Source organism: Sciurus vulgaris (assembly GCF_902686455.1).
Source record: "Sciurus vulgaris genome assembly, chromosome: 7".
Classification (NCBI taxonomy): domain Eukaryota; kingdom Metazoa; phylum Chordata; class Mammalia; order Rodentia; family Sciuridae; genus Sciurus; species Sciurus vulgaris.
The window spans coordinates 5,545,106-5,568,715 of NC_136467.1; the positions used below are offsets into that span (position 1 = coordinate 5,545,106).

At 45.7% G+C, this 23,610-nt stretch overlaps 1 protein-coding gene across 1 annotated transcript in view; it reads right to left on the reverse strand.

Annotated features, from left to right (window-relative positions):
* Positions 1–1,080: 1,080 nt before the first annotated feature.
* The window catches only part of PACRG (parkin coregulated), a 491,257-nt gene continuing 468,727 nt past the window's right edge, over positions 1,081–23,610 (reverse strand). Inside the window, exon 5 of the mRNA XM_079148635.1 lies at positions 1,081–1,751. Coding sequence (XP_079004761.1) covers positions 1,591–1,751 — 161 coding nt within the window. The 3' untranslated portion in view covers positions 1,081–1,590. The remainder of the gene's footprint in view (positions 1,752–23,610) is intronic.

Consider the following 23,610-nt stretch of genomic DNA (forward strand, 5'->3'; position numbering starts at 1 on the left):
TATGGACTTGGGGTCCAGTGTGACACAGACCAGGATCACAGCTGACAGGTTCAATAGGACATCACAGTTTGGAGCAAATCTTCCTTGATTTTCCCATGTCTGCTTCTAGCTAAGTCATTTCCAAATATTACATGTGAGAGCTCATTTGTTCTGCCTGATCATTATAATCTCCATTTCTTCTAAAAAATGCTTACCGAAACTCAGTGGTAACATCTAAATGCTAGAATTCACATGCTGAGACAGCAATCAGGGAAAATGAATAATGAACTGGTTTACAAAATCGGTGTTTGCCTTTGGAAACTTGTGCCTTCGACAATTACTAACCATAATATTGAGGTCAAAGCTCAGAGAATGGAGGAACATTTCATTTCTTCACTTGTATGCAGAAATTGCATGTGACCACAGAAACAAGACATTTAGGCTGCGCATTTCAGGGCAGGTATAGCATCGCTCAGGTGTGCAAAGCCAGTATCTGCCTATGAAGTTTGCTGGGCTGTTTCAAATGTCCCCAGCTCCTGGGTGGGAGGCCTGAACAGCCACAGTCCAGAGCTGACTGCCTTTCTGTCTTCTCTTTGGGCATCCTCTTTTCTTTCTTTGTGAAATGAAAAGTGCATGTCTTTACATTTGTCTTGGTTTTTAGTCTCAATGAACTTATGAAACACTGCCGTCAGACCTTCCTGTGGTGTTGAGCCCTATCCCACCAGGAGGAAGTGGAGGCAGAGGGGTCCCCGGGGGAGGAGCCCACAGGGGTCGTCCTTAAGATGCACGCGTGCCAATCGCAGGACTGATGAAAAGCCCTGACCCACCCGCAGGAAGACACTGTCAGCAGCATGGCAGGTCCTGAGATGCAGAGTGTCGTGACATGGCACAACAAGGATCCGAGCTTGCTTTGTTTTCAAACCATGTTTGCAAAGTCACATTTCATACCTATCCTGACCCCGGCCCCTCGCCAGCTTCCCCACCTGCACCCAGATATAAACTGGAAAGGCCCCGAAGCCCAGATCACTAGCAGGCTAGAAGCATTAATTACGTTTATAGCTGAGGTTATAACGGGCTGCAAAAATTTCCTGCTGTAATTGGAATATAGATTCAACAGTTTTATTGAATGTCAAAGCACATTATTCTGCACAGCTGCTAGAGAGGCACCGCTGAACTGATGCTTCTCTTCCATGACAAACACCTATTAAGCAGTCAGCACAAACTCTTCCCTTACAGCCTCTGACATCACCCCCAGGGCAGGCGGACACTGCACAGCAACTGCTGAATTGCGTATGAAAATGATAGTTTTATTGTCTATACAAGTGAAGGTTTAAGTCCGACTCCTGCCTCCATCTGAGCTGTATAAAGAAGCAATTCTTCTCCTAGAACAAATAAGCACAGTACACTATTGTAATCTAAGAAACAGGCACTATTTATGTATCGGAAAGCCTTGCTCTCAATAGGGCGAACAGTCCAATGGCCCATACGCCACTATTCTAGCAGCTGTAGAAAGAAAGCGTAGAAGTCACTAGTAATGAGATGCTAAGAGCGGCAGAGACAGACGACCACAGCGCCCAGGGAAGCCTGGCTCTCATGGCAGCTGCTGCCACGTCAGTTCAGCAAGCAGGACTCGTAGGTGGGGACCATGTACTTGATGTTGATGAAGGCGTCTTCCCCTCCGTAGCGCTCGAAGGCTTCCAGCGTCTCCTGGATCAGGTCCCCGATGTTCTCCCTCTTCTGCTGGCCATAGTCGATGCCATCTCCGGAGTTCACTGGTTCATGCAAACACACAAAGAGGCCGGTTATTTCTCTGCAGTCTCCCCAAAGTCCTAGTCTAGACACTTCCTCTGAATGGTTGCTAGGAGAACCAACAGGGAACATTTCTACACGATCATGCTGAGATTTAGGACTGGTGACAACGAAACAAAAGTGCCCAATCCCAGGGTGGGGCTGATGGAAAATGATCTAAAATTAAAAAGTCATGGAGTAAACCAAAGTGAGTTACCACAGGTTCAAGACCTGTTGCAAGGCAGGGAGGGACTCTTTCTCTGACTATTGCAGAGTCTCCTGGGCCTGGAGCCTTTCAGACTCACAGCCTGGCCAGTGTAGAAGGCCCGGAGCTGGTCCCCGGATGTAGAATGGGTGTACCTTGGGAGGCGGCCCGGCCCCTCCCCGTGCTCCTGCAGCTTTCGTGCACAGGTCAGCGCCTCCTCCTGGGCGGACCAGGTCCAACGTTCCCTTATCCGCAGTCATTCCCACTGCCCTGCACAGAGGGATGGAGGGAAATGCTCTCCAAGCCGTGGCTGCCGAGTGACCACTGGCCCTCTGGATGACAGCTCCAGGCTATGGCTTCAAGGGGCCTTCGCGCTGCTGCTGGTTTTGGAACCTCTGAGTCCAGGGCGCAGGCGCGGGAGGCCTGGGAACCTGCATCTGAGACCCTCTAGCTACTCTGCACGTGCAGGCCATTCGGAAGAGGGAGGCCTGACCGCACCCAAACTGTGAGAGGTCAGGAGGAATCGCCAAGGCCGCGGGAGGCCACCGGAACCGGCCCCTTTGCTTCCGTCCACACTATCAAAACCCCACGTTCTCCTCTCTGCGCCCAGCCCCTACCGGCCCTCTGCTGCATCCCGCTCAGGTGCCAGCCTTCAGTGTGCCCTGCAAAGTCGCCCCTTGAGCGCCAGGACCCAGGGGCCAGGCTGCGAGCTGCCGCCAAGGATGCGCCTGCGGGAGCGCAGCGCAACCTGAGGACGTGCGCCTCCCTGGGGAGCTTGGCGCGGTCCTAGTTCAAACGCAGCCTTAGATGCTGATTTAGTCTGAACCCAAAACAGCAGAGCTTCGTGTCTGGAAGGGAGAGACGGCGAGCTGCTGTCTTGATCATTGTGTTGGTGGAGGTGAAGGCGGTGGGGACACTACTGATCTCCAGAAGGGAATATTGTGAGGCCACAACTGTGCAGCATATTCATTTTTCATAAAAACTTAAATGGTTTATAAAAGCGTTTGTAATTCCACCTTTCTCATGGTGGAAGCCATTCCATTATCACATGCAGGGTGGGTTAAGATTTGATTTACAGAGAGTAGTAGATCATCCAAAATGATAATTGGTTAAAAATGTAGAATATATAGTCTCAAAACAACATTTATAACATAGAACAAAGAAATAAAACTTTTGAACGAAGGGTCATGCCCTATTTAAAAAAAAATAACAAAGATATATTTTCTTAAGACAGAAATATAGACAGATACACATTTTAAAATACAGGCTGTTTACAGAGATTGATGTGGTGGCCTGAGAGGGCTGCAGGGAGGAGCGGCCACACCAGGAGGACCCCGGGCAGAGAGGAGGGTCTTTCTAAGTTGAATTTAGAGGAGGAGGAAGTTGGGTTAGGCTTCTGCTGGTTACAGGTGTGAGAAGAGACATTCGGGGGACAGCCCTGGTCACAGGGACCTAAGGCAACAGGGGAGGCCGGAAGCAGAACACCCTGTACAAGAGGACGATAATGGAAAGTCGCCCTCAGCATTCCAGGATTCCAGAGGAAGTGGGAATAGTGTCCCAGGAGATCTTGGGCTGCTCTTTGTGTCCCTCTTCCTCCCTAATCACGTGCATGATAAGCTCCTGCTTGTGGTCTCTGGTGCACGTAGGGAAAAGGAGGCACCATCTAGGTTTGCAGCGGACAGGGGAGCCCAAGGCCTTCCTGAGGGCACGTGGGAAAGTCCCTGAGGAGACTGAGCTGTGAGGACCTTGATCTCCCTCCGTATAGACAAAGATACATACATTAATCACTAATAAATGGCGCCTTTTGTTGGCGTATTAGTCAAAAGGTCAAGAACTGAATAGATCACGGGATAGACATATTTTCCTGATGGGAGCTGGGATTTGGAAAGTCTGCACACAATGGAAATCCTAACACACCCTGTTGTTTCTCTGCCCCCCAGAAAGCAGCAACCACAAGTAACACTTTATTTCAAGTTCTTACTTTGAAAAAAATATTTAACTGTAGGAGTAAGTAAACTATGTAGCTTTTTTGTTCCTCGGCACTGCATAAACCAAATGATAAAAGGACAGTATAGAATAGAACTTGCTTGTTCAAAAAGTGAGTTGGAGTCAAAATACTTGGTGGTTGCAGAATGTGTATCACTGGGGCAGAAAGAAGGCCACAGAGAGAGAGGAGGTCCCTCATTTTGCATGCCGCAGCGATGACGCCGCACAGTTCAGTGTTAAACTCTGTTGTGAGGCAGGTGAGTAATGCGATCTTCATTTCAAAATGGTGATACTGTCAGTTTCTTTGAGAACCTGAAATTGAGGTGATTAGTTTGAGCTCACCATTTTAAATACACATGACGCTGCTGGAAAGTATGTTTGTGAAAATAGGACACCTTTTAACAAACCAACCAGATGGTTATTTACAATTGTCAATTCTGATTAAGAAGATGACATTTCAATTTAGGGAGCTAGGAGTCTTTTATGTTCAGCAGCTAGAAGGATACATGGATGATGGAAAAGATATGTTTTATTTATGGCCAAACAAATAGGGCTACAGCAAAGGTTTAAACCAGATTTTGTGCTTCCACAAGGATGATACGCAAACAGAGCAGAACAAGGGACTCAGTGCCTGTGCTTAGAGATTCTAGCATGTGGGAGGCAGGGGCTGCCACCAGCTTAGAAGTTACTTTAAATGCAGTTATCACTCTGAATGTTGAATTTTCTGTGTTTTTTTTTTAAGCATTGTGTTTAAGCATTAAAAATATGAAAACTCTTTATCTAACTCTTTAAAACCTTTTGACCTGTCCTAACTGGACGCTTCTGACTCTGAAGCCATTTGGGTCAGGAGAGTGTGTGTTCCGGCCCTGTCTTCTCATGGCAAGCTCCTGGCCCTCGAACTTGGCTCAGGCCTGCCAGGTGACCATCGCGACAGCTCATCACCAAGGACCACCACAGGGGTTCTTCCATAAGACATTTCACAGATATCCACCGCGTGGTGCACGCGGGCCAGCATGAAATCCGCAGGCCGGATCATGAAGGATCGGGTGAATATTCTCTCACTGGTGGTAATCTGTGGCCTGCGGAAGTCAAATTCTTTTCCTTTCTTAGTTACTATTGCAGGAAAAAGGAGAAAAACCGAAGGCAAGGGAAACAAAGCCAGAGAGGAGGACAGGATCGGTGGCCGGAGCAGTCTTCCCAAGCCAGTGCCGGGACTGGCAGAGAAGCATTTCTTCGGGGTGAAGAGCCGTGGCCGTGGCACCAACTGCGGCCGCTGTCGCGGTGCTCTTTCTGCAGAGCGGGTACTCTGCTGGGCAACGCGCGAGGAGCTAAAGGGCCGCTCCTCTGGGCAGCCTGGCTACCCCTCCGCGCACACACAGCACCACCTTCTCATGCACCCTGTGGACCTTCGAGGAGCCCCGCGGCACGCAGCTCCCGCAGTGCTTGGCTCGCCACTGGGACCAGCGGCCCGGGGAGAACTGTGACCCATTTGTTTTGGCCTGACACTCCAGTCTCTTATCCCCAAGGCAGGAAAAGCCCCTGGGAGGCTCAGGGACAGCGTGAATCAAATTCGGACTTTTCCGACTCTCAGAAAATACTCTTTTTGGGGAAAACACTCTTCTATGGCAAATGTATAGATATTCTTATGAATAGTAATACATAATGTACTTATTTGGAAATGAAAGCTTTAAGTTATTGGAAACACACATGAAACAAATAAATGCTAACTTTGAATTGCTCACTCAACATACCTGAGGTGGTGTTCATTTCATACCAAGCAGATGAAGTAATTTATGATGTCTGTTTGTACTTTCTGACATTGACTAAGAACATAAACAGGACTGCTCTCAGGAAGGAAGCGCTTCCGTTAATATTGACAATGCCCTGGGGGGGCAGCATAGGCTCCGGGGAGGGCCGAGACCACGTGGTGGGGAGGCAGCTCATTAGTCTGCAGGGCTTCTCCTGCCCTTCCCCTCTCCACGCTCATGTCTCAGATGGCTGACGGGGTCGAAGCTTCCAGAAGCCAGTGTGCCCCATGGGCTTAAAGGGAACACCACTGGGAAACTGGGAACCACCTGTGTGAACCAAGGAACCACAGGGAAAGCTCTGACTCCCTGCTGACTGTGGTCACCCACCTTTCCTCACCAAGCCTGCAAGCTCTGCGAGGCAGCTCACCAAGCTCAGTGACAAAAAGGGTCCACGTCGCCTCTTAAGGACACAACAGTACTTCAAATAACGGTAGAACCTAGGCAACGTCTCGGAGGAATGAAGGAGTGAGGAAGCAGACTGCCGGCTGCCTCGGCCTGGGGCAGCACCAGACGGGGAAGCTCGTTCCCAGCGCCCTGTGGCAGACCTCAGTCACCAGGCTGGACTTTGACGTTGACTGCTGCCAAGACACCAAGGTTGTGACACCCTTGGCCTCGCCTTTGCTCTGGCCACCTGCGTGTGCAACGCAGTTGTCAAGTGTAGGCTCTTTGCACACAGAACTGGAAAGTGAATCCAGGCCAGGTCCAGGTGGAAGCTTTTTGCCCTTGAGAGCTTCGCCATCATGAAGTACCTTTGCCGTGACACCTCCCAGGGTGTCTGGCATGCCCCGTGGATGCTGGAGCTCTGGTGCCCAGTGCTTGCCTGCTGGGGCCGGGTAAGCTCCTTGCAGCAGCGTGGAGTGGAATTGAGAAAGGCTAAGGGAAGAGGTACGATCGCTTCTTTTTGCACCAGAAAGGGCATTTTTCAGATCTCAGATTCTGAACTAAGAAACACCCAGCGCTCTAAAGCCCAGCTGGAAGGACTTTTTCCCTGTGGAGACTTGAAATTTTTGATGGCACCAGTCACAGCTAATGCTGCCTCCTTCCCTGTTGGGTCATGGTGATGACATAGAGCAGAGACAGTGAGCCCTGGGGCCAGGGTTCAGGTCCTGACAGATAGTGCAGCAGAGACCTACTGCAGATACCATTTTAGAAGTGGCATGGAACCAATTGCAGATTCTCTCCTGGATGATTCTAAGTGAGTTTTCTCTTTGGGCTTAGTGGATTAGCAATCAGAAGATTGAGATGGCCGGAACAGACATTCCCTGATTGTACTAATTGGTATTTAAACATATATCAGTTTTTGTGCAGTAAAACTAATTTTTTAAAAAAAGATAACTCTTGTCACATAAAAAAAGATGTCATTAAAAAAGAACATAATGTTTGTGAGTGCAGAAATGGTTGCTTTAGAGTTTTTTCCTTTTAATTTGAATGAATAAAAAAGAAAAAGAGGATCCTGGCTATGTCTTATCTTTTAAGATATCTTAAATTCTAATACCTAAAGGACCAACATCTGTTTAACCAGAAATAGCTGTTTATTTGGAGTTAGCTTGGACTCAACTTCCTTTATAGAAACATCTTTGCCTGTTCTAGAATAAAACTGCATGGATTTTCTTCCGTGAAGTTTGGGTGATCACAGGGAACACAGCTGTGAACCCCAGTCTGACCTTTTCTGGGGGTGAGAGGATGGAGAGGAGAGGAAAGAGGGGCCCAGAATCTAGGACAGAATTCATTTTTCTACGTTGAGTATAAGAAGAAGCCTTTTGGGAAAATGTTATGAGGTTATCTGCTTTTAGAAACCTAAAGAAATCACTTTCTTTATTTAGTTTTGCTGTTGCTTTGAGGGAACTGATCTTTTTCCCTTTCAATCTTAACACTTGTCCCCCCTCCAGGAATTCTGGGTGTTTCTGTCTTGGGGCCTCACTTAGCCGCTGCTTCCTTGACTGACTCCAGATTCCTCTTGGAAACTGAAGGTCTTCAGGTCATACCCTGAAGGATGATTGTACAATGGATATTGCCAGAGTCTTGGTTCATGGACGTGTGAATCAGAGTTGGAATGGTTTTGCAACCCCAAAACTTATAATAACCATAGCATCTGGCCTGCTAGAGATGCCCAGGGGCTTAAATACTTCAAGTCTCCTCAGATCTTGTTGACATTAATGAAATTCACAAGATTTCCTTCCTCTGAAGATGAAAGCTTTGAAGCAAGTCCTTGGTTCCCAGCTGGGTGTCTCCCCCTCCTCCTGTCTTTTTGACACCAAAGCTGGGGGACTAAAGCAAGAGGCTGCTGAGCCACCACCTCTGGGAGGGCTCCAGAAGGCATTTGCATCTCCTGAGTGGGGTCAACCATCACTTGTGGGACTGAAGAAATCATGGGTCTTGGACCAATTGCCAATTCAATATCTGAACTTCATTGAGATGGACCTGAACAATTGTCATTTTCAAATTGCAACTTAGTTTTGATTCTAAGAGGCCAGTGAGAATATTGGAGAACCCTGGTGTGATGGAAAGGACACTGAACTCAACACAAATAACCTGGGAAGAGAGCTTTCAGGGACTTAGTAGCTGTTCACCTGTGGGCAGGTTGCTCTCTCTCTCTAACTGGAGTCCTGCCTTTGTATAAGGAAGGGATTGAATTTTGGATCCTCCTCATCTTAACATTACCTTTCATCATAGTTCAACAGAACTTTGGAACAAGTATCTGGGGATGAGGGCTGTTCAATGGGTGCCTTGTATTTCAACTGGAAATATGATCGATCATAAAGCAACTGGATAATTCTTCAGTCACAAATCTCATAATACTTCAAAGTTCAAATCAAGTTCTAAGAGAACTTGAAAGGATCTGATGTTATAAAATTAATTCTAGTTAAGAAGGAGAACACTGTCAAAAATTTACATTATTTGTTGACACACCACCAAATGTCATTCTGTTCTGCAATTTCAGTAAGTCTGTATAACTTTTTGATTCCTTAGAATAATGTTTTTTTATATGTTCAATTGACAATGATTTGTTAAGACCACAAAAAAGGCAAGTTAGGTGCTTCTCTGACGAAGGACTATTTCGACATGAACCTTATACTGAGCAAACAGGTGGTCTCACCAGTTTATCCCTGCACAGTATAAATGTAATGACTGAGTCCGTTATCAATGACTCGAGATGGATTTAAGCTTACGAGGTGCAAACTTATCTCTCTTTTTGTTGACCAACATGACTCAATGAGCAGATTATGTCAAAAAATGAGCAGGCAGTTCTCGCTTGTCTGTCCTAGATGATTCCCCTTGTCTTATCTCGTGGAGGGCAAAGACAAGAACACAGTGTTGCTTATGCAGCTTGGAATAGCGTGTGAGCTGGATAACACCATTATTCCCCTCCGTGGACAAGAAAGCTGATGTTTAGGGAGGTGAGATGACTTTGAAGTGACATGAGCAATAGGGGACATGGGGATCTTGGGAAAGGAAGGGAGGCGGGACTCCACTCGGAAGGTTCAGAACGGGGGTCCAGGCCCCACAGGCCCCTGAGAGAGTGTGTGAGGCAGCAACACATTTGCCTCTCCACCCACGGAACAGCTTCAGCCCCACGGGCAAGGAATGTCGTCGCAGAGGGGTGTAGAGATGCTGGCCTGTGCTGCCCCTGCTGCAGCCAGGCAAGGAGAGCCTCCTGGACGGTCCTTGCTCATCCTGGCCTCAGGTTTATGAGTCCTGAAATGCTAGCACCATTCACAGAGGTACCTGTAGGGGGACAGAAACCAGGGTGGACTGATTTCAAGGATTTTTTTTTTTTCAGTGCCATAGATAAGTGGTGAATATGAGCGAGTCCTAGGATTCATGTCATAGTGTGTTCCTCCACCAGTATGAGCATTTACTATGACTTACTTGTAGACCTAGTATGTGTTAGTTACATAGTTTATAGATGAAGAATTGATAGGGCTTACATGTATGCAAGAGAGAAAAACAGCCTGAGAGTCACTCCAGGGACATCTTTGCCGCTTAACTGAGGTTCAAGAGGCGCAGGGCGAACCTGTATCTGCAGGATGGCAGGAAAAGGGTGAGAAGTAAAAGGTAGGAGGAGCAAAGCATCTGAATGGTCTTTCTACATCCTTAACAAATAAAAAGGAAGCCCAGATCAAGTCACAGACAAGGGGAGTTTACGGATTGAAGTTCAAGGTGCCCCTCCTTTCTGAGGGTTAGGGAGGTTTCTGGTTTCCCTACAGGACCTCGTTTCTTAGAATCCTCCAACATGGATCTGATGTTGACAGAGGCCCTGGGATGGCCGCTGACTTCATCAGAGAGTAACTGCACAGTCCCCAGTGTAGAAGATTGGAAATTCTCTATTTTGTTTCATCTGTTTTTCAATGTTCTCCTTAACTGAAGATGGGATTTTCCTAGATTTTCCTTAAAATTAAGAAGAAAAACTTTCCTTTTCTATAGTAAAAAAAAAAATCAGGTTATCCTATTTACTTTATTGGCAGTCTTGCTCCAAAAAGAAGAAAACGTGGGATTTTTATAGGTTCTCAATTAATATTTAAGTTTTGTCTAATATCATTTCCTCCATTGCTTACGTGGTCATTTTTAACCAGCTCGAGAAAGAACAAATAAGCTTCTCTGGTTGAAAGGAACTACTCATTGCTGCTTTCAGGAGTGATGCAAACCTATCGAGAACAATTTTAAGGACTTCTAGACTGATGCAGGAAGCTGCTTAAATGAGCCAGAATAGCTGCTGTTATCACCGTTTTCCATTTCTAGGAAACATTAATGATGTCAGATACAACCCATTACAGTTTTTTCCCCCTGTAATTGAGGCACAGAAATGGAAAAAAAAAAAAAAGGTCTTGGATTTCTAACAAATGTTATCAGCAAACACAGATGACTATGGAGAAAAACGCATTTCTCAAATTATCTTTTTTAGAACTTTCACCTATACAGTGAACTCTGACCTCTGAAGACTCTGTGTATCTGGCATCCTGACAAAACGTGGTTAGATGGCTGTGGATGATGAGCTGCCCAGTGGGGCACAGGGCAGCCACGCAGAAGACCTTGTGGTGTTGGTGTGCCCTGTTCTATTGAAAAAAACAACTAGGTAGAGAAAACCAGTAGCTGTGCTTACAAGGAAAATGCACATGCTGCCACTGTTCCATCTGTGCAGATCAGACAGTTGCTCTGGTTATTTGGGACATATCTCAGCTTGCCTAAAGTATCTAATCTTTAAAAATTCAAAAATGAATTTAGGGTGAAGAATTTGAATAGATTTCCAAGCCACTAACTGGAAACTTTACAGAGTAGAAATATTTCTCATCAAATGAACTCAATTAGTGCAAAAATAATGTATTTAATGAACAACTCAAACTAATCTGCTGTGCTGGACTGAGCCTACTGCTGTAAAAGGGACAGAGTTAAAGTCTTCAAGGCTTTTATGATGGTCTCAGTTTAAAATAACCTTGAAATATTTTTCAAAGCCTGACTATCAACTTTTATCAGCTTATACACTGGTAAGTTAAATGTAGCAAGAGACAGTCACTTTGCCCCCAAGCCTACCAACCCTCAAGCTTACCTAGCAACATTTTTACAATGTTAGGGCTTTGCTGAAGGCTAATCGAAGTTTTGGCTATATGGTGAGGAGTGAGAGAGAGAGAGAGAGATCTAAACTGTGTGTGTGGGGGGAACCTAAATGTGGACATTTAATTTGCCATAGCAGCAAAATTGGGACTGCACAAGAACGGACACTGCAGCTTGCAGCAAGTGCTGTGCTGATAAGTGAAATACGCTGACTTCTGATACTTTTGAATAGACAGTGTTTATTAGCCTGAGTTACAGTTTTATCTCTTAAAATGCCTCAGTTTAGTGCACCCATTTGCTTTCCTCTGAATCAGGACTTGGCTTAGGGGAGCCGAGACAAAGGCAGTGTGGAAATAAAACCATAGTGTCCGAGGGTTGAGGAGGTGTCCAGAGGATGCGCACGGCTTCGGTCAACCCCAGACAGCCCTGCGTCCTAGTGTCGCGAGCCCTCAGGTGCTCCTGAAGCTCTCTGGCTGAAACAGGAGTGCTCATGTGTGCCCCTGAGGACAGGAGCAAGAGGAGACAGGAGAATGTACGCTGTGTTCTTAGGTCTATCCCGTGATGTTGATGACTTTCGACAATGACAACTGTACTTGCTATTTCATCAACACCGTAGCTCCCAGGTAACAGTAGATTGTCCATAATTTCACTCTCCTCCGGGATGGGACGAGGACAGCTCCATGGAGTGAGCCTCTGCTTACTGTTGAACACAGTGGGCTCACTGGCGCCCCACATGAGGGGCGGCGCCGTCAAAGCTGGGCTGCCCTGTCCTCAGGTGCTGTCGCCAACAGAATGGTGCCATCTGGATTTGCCACACACAAGGGGCCTCCTCTTCAAGATGGCCCCTTGCAGGGTTCTGCAATTTTTTTTCAAGCCTAGGCTGAACCTGGGACCCTTTTCAGGAGTCTTGGTTGCAAGTCTTTGCTGCAAACCATTCGTGGCTAACTCACACCAAGTCCTTGCATCTCTTCCAGGTGTAGCTCAGTGCTTGGGACTCAGTGAAAGGGGAAAAGAAATGGGTTCTTCTTCTGCTACCAGCAGTGGTCAGGCTTGGTGGGTGAGGGCTACTGGCCCTGTTTATTTCTCTCCTGCCTCCACAAGTCCTGATTCTTCTAATAGTAGGAGCACAGTTCATGATCAGCCAGTTCCCTGGATTGCTGACTGACTGTGAGAATCGTGATCCTAGCAAACCAGCAGGAAGAAGTGGATTTTATTTTTGCATGCACACCTGACACGTGTGCCTCAAAGCCACAACAAGGTCATTAGTTTCTGGCATTCCTATGGGGCTTACTACTTGTAAAACAATTCATGTTAGTATTTCCTTATTTGGGGTTTTGAGGAGGATGTCTAGTTGGAACTTACTATATGCATTGTAAGTCCAACCTTACACGAGGCAAGGAGCTGATGGAGAGAACACAGCAGTCTCATCGCCTGTGTGGCCTCAAGGAGAGAGAGAGAGATGCTGAGGAGGAGATGGTGGCAAGACATGGAGGAGGGGACAGTCCTGGGATGGAGTCATTTAGGAAACTGGCCCTTCTGCTTCTTAAACTATAGCTAAATCCTCTGCCCCTACCACCTCTGCATGGATTGCTACTTTAGCCAAAGAAACTCTCCTTCCCGCCCCCCAGATTCTCCAAAGCTATGTGGCTCTAGGTCTTTTGAGATGGGAGTAAACTTCATAGCTCTGCCCTGGGTCAGGCTCCCGAATCTGACGTCTACATGGCAGCCCAGAGCCTTGAAGCACCTGGGGCCAATGTCCTGGCAAACAGGCACATTTGCTAAGCTTCTGTTAGGTCTTGCACCTGCCCCTTAGGTCTGGACGCTGAAACCCGCAGAAGGCTGAGAGGCATCTGATGGTGCTTGAGCTTGCTCCAAGGTCCCCCACCTGTTGGCCTTCAGGTGCCCAAGGCCTCCGTACACGCTGTGCCACTTAGTCCCTGCCTTTGGAAACACTCTGCTTTGAGGAACTCTGTTCCCATACACCCTTCTATCAACGAGACCTGTGTTCCAAACTCAGACCTGGCTTCTGGTGGCGGGTCCTTATGTCCGGACTCTTGGTTACACTTTCCCAGTGGCTTTCAGCTCAGAGAGCGGCTTTGAAGGTGAGGATTTCAGAAGTCAAGGTGGGCTGCCACGGGAAGCTTCTGTGGACTCTCCTGGCCTCTGGGATGACAGCAGATCCCTCGCCTGCTCTTCTTCCTGGTAGGCAGCCTGCTGGCTATCCTGGACATGGCTGTGGGCTTGGGCTGGGGAGGGGTCACCACGGCCTGGGAAGAGAGGCAGTAGCAGCCAGCTCTGTCAGCCCTGTGGCCTGCCTGGTGCTCTAAGGAGGAAGAGTGGGCATCAGATCTGGGGCCATCCCAGAGGCCAGGAAGTCACCTGTCCATGAATACTTCCCATGGCAGGCGACCTGTATGCCTGAAATTCCCACCACCTGAGCTGCCTCTCTGAGCTGAAGGTTTCTGGAAAAATGAAACCAAGAGTCTGGACATAGAACCACTGCCATGGCCCGTGCCCAGATCTGTGGCTGTCACAAACCAGCTCCCAGTGTGAGGAGGGAAAGAATGAGGGAGTAGCTTCCTGGAGGAACCAGGTTCTGACTTGAACTCAGGTGTCATCCTCGAGCTTCTGCTGAGATTTCCAGAAGAGCAGCTGGGCCCTGGTGCTCCATTAGCAGAGGATGGTGCAGTGGACTGGAGAGGGGAGTTGGGTGCTTCCATTTTGGGGTAGGGGATCAGGTAATGCATCAGTCAATCAATCACTCGGCAGAGGATATCAGAGTGTGACTGTCCAGCAAGGTCTAGCATGCTGCAGTGTAGGAGCCGGGCCAGGGCTACTCTGCTGGGGTGATAAGGTCTTCCCAGAAAGATTAAATTTATGCTGAGACCTGCCCGAGGAGAAGGCAGCTGTGCAAGAAGCCAGCCTGGGAGGACAGGCCATACCCAACAGCAAGCGCAAAGGCCTTGAGGTTGGAACACATCGTATTTGGAGTGTGCAGTCTCACTGCGTCATCTCGTGCATTCTATGCACCCTTGATATACACTATGCACAATGACCTTTTGCAGTGGCTGTTTAATAACTGGAGTGGAAACAGTATAAATGACTTCATGTTCCACATTTGCACAATTTTTGATATGAATGCAATAAACAACCTTGCAATACAGTCTTTTTCTTTTCTCATATTATTCCTTGTAACAATTCTCAGAAATGAGGCTACAGCCTCAAAGAATATGAACATTTTGCAGTTATCAGTATATGTTGCTGTATTGATTATTCAGAAAGATATGCCAACTCATAATTTGCCAGCAGAGTATAAGTGTACCTGTTTTATCAGAGCACTGGGTGTTACAATAAAAATTTTGTTTGCTAATTCAATATATAGAAAATATAACTTTAAGTTTGCTTTGGTTGGCATTTTTCTAATTATTGGGGAGGGTTAATATTTTTCCATTTTTTTTTTGCTACTTAGATTTTTGTCTCCTTATGCGAGTGATTCTTTCCCACGTTTAGCCTATTTATCTAACTTGGAGTCTTTGTAAAAGACACAAAGTCTCATATGATCCTCCTGGGAGGCTAAGGGAGTGGGCAAGAAGATCTCCAGAGTGAGATTTCTCCAGTGCACAAGACATGGCAGTGTTCATTTCTTTTTGACTGATTCAATAAGCATGGTTTCACAGAGAAGCACAATTTCAGAGAGCAAGAAATGACTTGAAGAGTCACTGTAACTCACAGAGGTGCACAAGGTGACCCCAGGAAGTACTCTGGGAATTGAGGGATCGGAGAGATTGTGTTAAGCAATGCGGAGGAAATTGTAAAGCAATCAATAATTTTGAGTAATTACCTCCAGAATGAGGAGCCCTTAGAGAGAATTCGTTTTGAAAAGCCTTCCTTTACCTCTTTCCTTCTGACTGTCCACCACACATGAGTTAAATTCCTAGGCCATCCTGTGAAGGGCCAAGCGCAGGGTCAGCCAGGCCAAGCTGACCCCACAACTCCTGCCATTGGGCCTAGTTTTCCACTCAAGAAGGGCCTTAAATCTGGATTTGGGGGTTATCCTCATATTGGATTTGGCTACAAATGTGGCCACACATAAAAATCCCTGTGAGTTTGGTTTGTGTGAAGAGCGTTAATCAGTTAAAGGTAAACACTCAGGATGCGCTGCAATCCATTTAACCTTGTGCCGCCACGTCTACATTCTGGCATTCTAATATGGGAGCTTTAAGAGACGAAAGTGACCTGGAACTAACTCTCTTGACCTCAAGGAAGCCAGAGCTGAAGGCTGGGAGGCAGATAGACAAGAGATCCTCAGTGGGTCCTGGGAGATAAACTTGGAGGTATGGAGGAGCCAAGGCCGGGCATTTGTTCTTATTGAAGGTTAAAAGACCAGTAGCAGTGGAAACTGAAGTCTGCTATTTATCTTCAGGCCAGGGCCAGTGCAGACAGCTGCAACACGAGCCTCCTCATAAAACCGTGCCAACGACCTTACCGTGACCTCGGGTCGCAGCAGCATTTCAGTGGGCACACTGATATCCCTTTTAAGCATCAAAGCATGGTTGTGTCAATTTTGTGTTAGGACTGGGGATGAATTTGTCCACCCTATTTAGTGAATAATAGGAAAATATTGTCTTTATGTGTTCTTACTTCAACTAAACTAATGCAACAAAGCTTTAATGCAGGAAGAAAGTTACAGAAGACACAGAGAGCAGATTTTAAAGTTGTAAACCAACATTCCAAAAGTCTTAAATTTCTGAAAGGTATAAAGCCCTTGCAAAGGCAGATTGATAACCGACATATCCATTCAATTAATTAAGGTAAATATGATTATTTGGAGAAATTGTTTAGTACATGTGATCTTTAGATCAGAATTATCAGTGTATTTCTTTTACTTTTTTCACCTCCTTTTATGTTGCTAATTGCCTGTTAGAAGATACAAATTAAGAAAACACAAGCTGTTTACAGAAATCAGTGTGAAGCATTTAGAGTGACTTTTTCTCATATTGAAAAGTCTCTAGCAGGCCTAATTATTGCCCTGTCTAAAATACCAGGGTATAATAAAATGCTGAAATAAATCCCATCATTGTACAAGGACTGAGTCTGTCAGGAAACCGTTTTTCATCCTGTAAAGAACTACATGACCAGGACCTTGAACATTACCAATATAAAGAGACTGATAGTGAATAAAACTACTGGAAACACTGAATTCTGTGAATCCTGTTGCAATTGTTTTCTGTTTAACAGAACTAAATTGACTGATTTTTAAATTGGTTCTACTGGTCTCCTTAAAAACCTGGCAGCTGTAAGATGGCAAATAAGTTTTCATAAAGGAATAGACTTTGGGGTCCATATTTCCTGCAGGATGAACATGGATTTCCACACCTCTCCCAAGGGGCTGGGGCTTGAAAGGCTGGCCCCCTGGGGAGGGCTGTGTCTGACTCCAGGTGAAACGGAGGGCAGCGCTCACCTGCTTTGATAAGGCCTTTCTGATTATTAGAGAGCCAAGGACGTGGGGCCTTGGGGCGCGCCACAAGGACCTCTGGAAGAGCCAGTGAACGATGAAGATGACGAGGATGAGGCAAAGATGCTCACAGATTCCCAGGGGCCTTCAGGAGACTGCACGTGGGGCTTACGTGGAATCATCCAGTAGCCGGTGTGCACTAGTCAGCGTGATGCTGGGTTTGCTAGGACTGTAATCCTTATGAGAAGGTCAGCATGGGGACTAAGAATCAGATGAACTGATCTATATAAAGCTCCTGGCCCTAAACTTGACCCTGATGGCACGCGTGGGGAATGATGGTATCCTTCACTTCCCTGGCAGGGTCAGTGCAGGGAGCTCACGGTGTGCTCACTAACACTTCCTCTTACCCATCTGCAGAGGAGAGGGTTGTCAGAGGTGGGACCTGATCCCAGGTCACCTGAAACAGAAGCTCCCACTATTTCTTCTCAGCCTGCTTCCACTCAGGAGGGTCAGACCCAGGCGAAAAAACTTCCTGCAGTGGACCCCGTAACCGCTCCAGGATGCTGGTGCCTCCTAATCTCCAGGCATTATTGATTCTTAAACATATTGGGCGCCACACCATTCTTCTTTCAGTATCCAGGAAAGATAAAAAAGAGAGCCAGGTGCTCGCCTGTCATCCCAGCAGCTGCGGAGGCCGAACAGCCTCTTGTTGAGCGACTTAGCAAGACCCTGACTCAAATAAAAACAATAAAAAGTGCCAGGGACATGGCTCAGTGGTTAAGTGCACCTGGGTTCAAACCCTGGTGCAAAAAAAAAAAAAGAAAGAATTTTTTAAAAATTGGAATGCTGTTGTTTAAAAATGTATGCATGTGGCCTACAACAGCAGTAAAAAGCAAATATTGCTTTATATTTAACGAAGGCATTGCCAACATTCAACCCCATTTGACTTACAGAAGTGTCAATTTCATACAATTTGACCCAAATTTTAATTCTTACTCTGGATCAGTCACTGGCTAAGCACCTAAGCCCATTTACCTGCTGAATTTTAGCTCTCTCTCGTCAACCCTGTAGCAATACTCGCTACATATTTGCAGGTACTGTTTCCCACAGGTTTGCAGGAACTTGCAGCGCAGAAAGGTTAGGTCTAACTGCCAGGATAAAAGGTAAACCACCATATGTAAAAATCACTGTCCCCCTGGGTGTTTTGACCAAGAAATTCAGATCTGATGTACACTGAAATGATGAAATCAAAAATAGCATTTAAAAATATTTCTTTATAGACAAATCATTCAACTAAATGAAAATTGCCCCCTTCTAATCCTCTCTCTGTGTGTCAATCATCTACCTATAGCTTTTGAGTTACTTATGAAATGAATTTGTAATTAATTATTAAAATGACAAGTTATAGTATTGTGTCTTGTGATTCCTAGACTCTAATGGCCAGAAAATCCATTGCAAAAGAAGGTGGAAAACTTGCATTTGATCCTTAAAAGCATTTCTTTCCTTTCAAATGCTCCCTGGTGGTTCTCCTTTCCTAAAGCTGCCATTTTACATTTGGGGAAAACTAAGGTCAAAATTGACAACCTGACTTTTATTGACTAATTTTAAATGTAAATTTTGGTTTTATAATTTTCCTTGCTTCTCCATGAAAATAATTTGTTTGTAGGTACCATCCTCATGCAGTGTAAGATTTTTTTTCCCCATTGTAATATGCTTTTTTAACGGTTTTACAAGAATATTTCTGTAGGGGATACAAAATAATATCATGGTGACATAATTTGTTTTACTCCCATGCAATTCCACATAAACATATATAAAGTATTATTATAGCAGATTAACTTTCTTATATGAGATTAAATTCTCATTAATACATTTTTAATGTTTTATGAAAAATGTTTTAACACAAAGAAACACAATTTCCTCATCAATTCTACTAAAATTGCATTTTTTGTTTTAGATCGTTTTCATTAAGATATCTTCTTTTCCTAACCCCCCCAAAAAAAGTTAATTCATTTTTTTTTTCTTAAAGAAATAATTGGGTCATATTCTGTAATTGCTATTGGAGGTTTCAGGCTAGATCATATCTTGGCGAAAATAAAATCTAGGTTGGAACTGGAAAATCAGAAAGTGTTAGCAGATATTACTAGACTTTATGAAAATATATCAAATATATTGTTAGTATTGTTATTTTCTTTCCACAGTTATCTCTTTTATGTTCGTGTTGAAAGAACGCATGCTTTTTCCTAGATCCTTACTTAGCTTTCAAACATGAATAAAACTCCATAAAAAAATACTGTATTCTATTAAAATGTTACACAACACACACACACACACACACACACACACACACACACACACACACCCATGAGTGTATTGCCAGCCCTTTTTAATTTTTGAGACAGGGTTTCACTAAGTTGCTGAAGCTGGTCTCAAAGTTGCCATCCTCCTGCCTGGACGCCCGAGTAGCTGGATTACAGGTGTGTGCCATAGGACTTGGCTGAAACGTAAAACTTCTGAGTATTTTGATGTTTTATGAAAAATATTTTAACACAAAGAAGTACAATTCTTAATGGTTGTGTGAGCTCTCATTTGTGTGTTTATCTTGCTGTAACCTATCTTCGTAATTCCCCAATTCTGAATGTAAAAGTTGTACTTTTAGTTAGGAACCCACTTCTTCTCCTGGATCATGGTTGGAACAATGGAAATTTCCACAGGTCAGGTCTGCGTGACTCAAGATGCACCTATCCACCAGGCCATGCTCTGGTCCGAAGGCAGCATTGTGTTGGGGGTGTGGCTGCTTGGGATCCCTTAGAAATGAGGACCACAGGCTAAATGCCATTGTAGGGCTGACTGTCAATTCATTTACTTATTCATTTTTACCAGAACTGAAACAAGGGACTGCGTTGGTCCTCCACATGATCCAAACCACAGAGGTAACTTTGGTGCCCACACACCTGCCTGCCAGCGTTGCCTGTGTGCATGGGATGCTGAGACCTTGGCAGGAGGGATCAAAGGCACTTCTGCTGTAGCTGAAATCAGTAGTTCATTATTGGCTATTGTTCATGGCCCAGCTGTCATTAAAATCTGCAAAGAACAAGACGGCTCATGGGATTTTCTAGATACCATGTGCTGTAAGGAGGTTCACAGTGAGAATAAAAGAGGAGGAGTGGGAAATCTTTTGCTTGTGACCTAAACAATCCCTTGGTAAACTGGGTTTAAATATCGGCACTGTTCCCTGGTACAGTCAGGATCTACGGGTGTCTTTGCAAAGCATCCCTATGAAGACGTGACTGCACAAACATTCAAGGAGCCCTGGCCGGAGGCACTAGCCACCTACAGTGCACATTTATGGGAAAAGTTGGAAAGTCCTTTTGAAGGAATTGCAAGAAACAGAATTTTTAATTTATTTGGGTTAGATTGCTTAATATTATGAAGAGCGTTAAGGTAGCCATTAGAGAGTGTCTGAATCATTCAGTATTTAAAACAGACCTTGACCCCACTTCAGTTTTCTAACACCCCTCCTCCTCCTCCATTCTGTGTTGATCGTGCTTCATTTTAGTTGTTCCATTAACAATATCAGATATTAGATTATGTTTCCAAAGCGCTGGGACCTGGCGGGTGTGCAGTGAGGTGAGAACTGGCCGAGGCCCGCGGCGCCCAGTCCTGACTGTCCAGGCGGTCTTTTGTCTGCTTCTACTGCCACCCAAACTTTGTCCCCGATGGCCTGTTTCCAGTCGGCTTGACTGGCGCGAGGATCTCTCCACAGGCACCTCCTACTGCTCTCCTCCCTTCAGATTCATCCTTCACAACCCTCCCCAAACTCCAAAGGCTCGCTTGTGTCTGTTTCCCCCCGGGGAAGCCATCCCTTAGGCACTTCTGCTCCCTGTGTCTGGCAAAAGCCTCCCGCTGCTCAGCAGCTCCTGGCTCCAGCTAAGGCAGTGGTCATCTCAAGCCGGAGGCAGGGCCCAGCTCCTCACCTTCACCTGCCTTCCTGCTGGGTTTCCCTCCTCATCTCTGCTTGCTAGAACCGGTGAAGGCTGCTTTATCTGCGCAGCCTCCCTGGTTGCTTGAGCCAGAGGACATTTTTCTTTCTTTAATCATTACACAGTGTTTATGTTTCTCTGTTGTTACCAGGTACCCTATTTTAAAGTTTGCCATGGTTTGGATGTGGTTAGTGTCCCCAAGTTTTCATGGGTTGAAATTTAACCCCATAGTGAGGTATTAAGAAGGTAGAAACTTGATCCATGTGGTGTTCGGAGGTGAGGCTTTGGGGAGGTGATGAGGATACAGAAGGGCATCAAGGTAGTTGAGCCCCTTGACTGAATCTGGTGGCTTTTTAAGAAAAGGAAGAGAGACCAGACACATACCCACACACATTCATACACAGAAGGTCACACTCATGCTTTCCGTCAGCAAGAAGGCTATCATGAGACAAGGTTCCTTGACCCTGGACCTCCTGAACTGTGAAGCAAAGTAAACGTCTTTTAAACAGTAGCCTGCCCCAGGTATTTTGTTATAGTAACAAAAGCAGACTAAGACACAGTGATAGTGAAAATATCTCATTTACAGGAATTAAACTCCCGAAAAATGGGCGCCATGTTTGAGTCCACTATGGTGTCTATCTGAATCCAGTAGGTGCTCAGGAAACGTCTGTTGTAAAAGTGAATTGGGGGGAGTAATACTGCATGAAGGAAGGTGCTGGGCCCCGAGGTTTCCTCCCTATTCCTTGTTGGAGAAGGGTCACATCTACCAGCGGAAGGATCATCAGGAGATAAAGCAGAAACCTGGAAACTCGGACCCAGGAGAAGGCGCTGAGCAGGTAGAAAGCCAGGAACACAAGGATCGAGTTAAAAGCTGGTCAGTGCCCTCAGCGAGGAGCTCCGTGTTAGGAGTGGGGCAAGTGCTCGCTTAGGAATCCTGGGTCAGGAAGGAGCGGTCCGCAGAGACAGATCTGAGGCCCCCAGGTGCCGCCGCACTGGCAACGCCCCATCTCATCCCTGACCTCGGGCTGCGTGCTGAGCTCAGGCGCTTCTGGCTTCACTCAGCTGGTCACTTACAGATGGCCACACGTGGACGGCACTGTGTGAAGCGTGTTGTGATGCAGCAACAGAAACCCTGCTATCGTTGGCTGAGAATTTTCAGTGCTAGGTGTCAACTGCTTAAGTGTATTATTTCATCCAATCTTTGTGATGAAACTGTGAGGCAGGTGCCACGCTTATCATCCTTATTTGCACATTAGGTGAAATGTTAGAGAAAAGCAATCTCCCCAAATTTGAATGAGTGAGCTGAGGCAGGACCAGGTCTGGCTGGGGTGGCTTCCACAGGCTTTCAGTGCCCAGCAGTGGCGGGGTACTCGGGGCTCTGGCCTGCTTCTTCCTGTTGACATCATCTGGCACATTTTTTTTTTTTTTAAATAGCCAAAGAGGCAACAAGAGCTTTTAGATCTGAGGGCTGATAAACATTTTTAGTCCCTTGGAAAATTCTCTCCTACAAAATATGTTATGAATGTAACCTAACCCCACAGAGATGGTCATTCAGTGATTGTGTGTGTGTGTGTGTGTCTGTGTGTGAAGTGAATTCAGAGTTTGCACTGAATCCCTCTGGGTCAGGATTAGTCCTGACCTGTGGGCATGTTCGAGGTTGGGAGTGTAGCTCAGCCCACTCTGCCCGCCCCGCTCCACCCACCCCTCTGCTGCCTTGACTCAGCCAGCTGAACTCGACCAGCAAGTCACTCAACACTGGCAGCCGTCATTTCCTGGCAACGAGGGGCTCACAGACTCTCCCTCCTGGGACCCCTGTGGGGTCAGGTGGGATGGCACAATACCACACATGGAGGATCCACTCAGGGGACAAACTGCTGTTGTTTAGACTGGAGCTGTTGTTTAGTTGGAGTTATTTAACAGAATGATGCTGCAGAACTGGATTAATTATAAGCCTTTGTAAACTTCCATTTAATTCTATTTTAAATGTAATCTTAAGCATTTAAAAAACTAAAAATATGTATAAGAAGGAATATTGAGAATGTTAATGAAAAATATTTACAAAAGAAAAACTGACATCAGGTTGATGTAAGAAATATAATTACTATTTATGATGGTTGTAAGTAAAATGCTTTGGGAATACTTAGGGAAAATTGCATAAAGAAAGGCATCTTTAACTGATGAGGTCCCAAGCATCTGAGGTCCAGTCAAGAAAGTCAGTAAAGTTGAGAAAATAAACAATACCCCGGGCCCTAGCAAATTCCTGGGCTGACAGCAGGCCCCTGATGCGAGGGACATACTGATCTGTGGGCCCTTGGCAGGACCGCCTCTGCTCACCTGGGGCGGAGGCAGCGCAGAGTCCCAAACCTGCTGCCATGGTCTTGTGACCATTTACAGCCTCCACTCTGGATGCCATGGTCTAGCATTCAGGTGGCACCTGGCTGACCTTGACGCTTGTCTTCTCCCATGGAGAGGTGGCTTGTATCACTTGGGTTCAACTGTATGGGTCACAGATTTTCACTATGGCAAGTCACAGTTAACTAATGAAGGGAATCATCTGAATTGAGTCACCCCTAAAGAATACCTAATCCTAATTCCACTGGTATTTCTATTTAGTAGGCATTTGATGATGATCCTACACACATGCTCAATACATTGTAGCATTGTATTTTGGATATTTCACAAAACTAATTTATGTTCCCTGTATATTCTGGGAAGGTGATTAGGAAAAGCTGTTCAAAGGCATTGCATGATTAAAAAGTTCTCTATGTATTTTTTCTGAGATAATCAAGAACTAATCTATGCTCAATTTTAGGCTGTTTTGTATAAAATGCAAAACATAATTTGTCATTATAAATT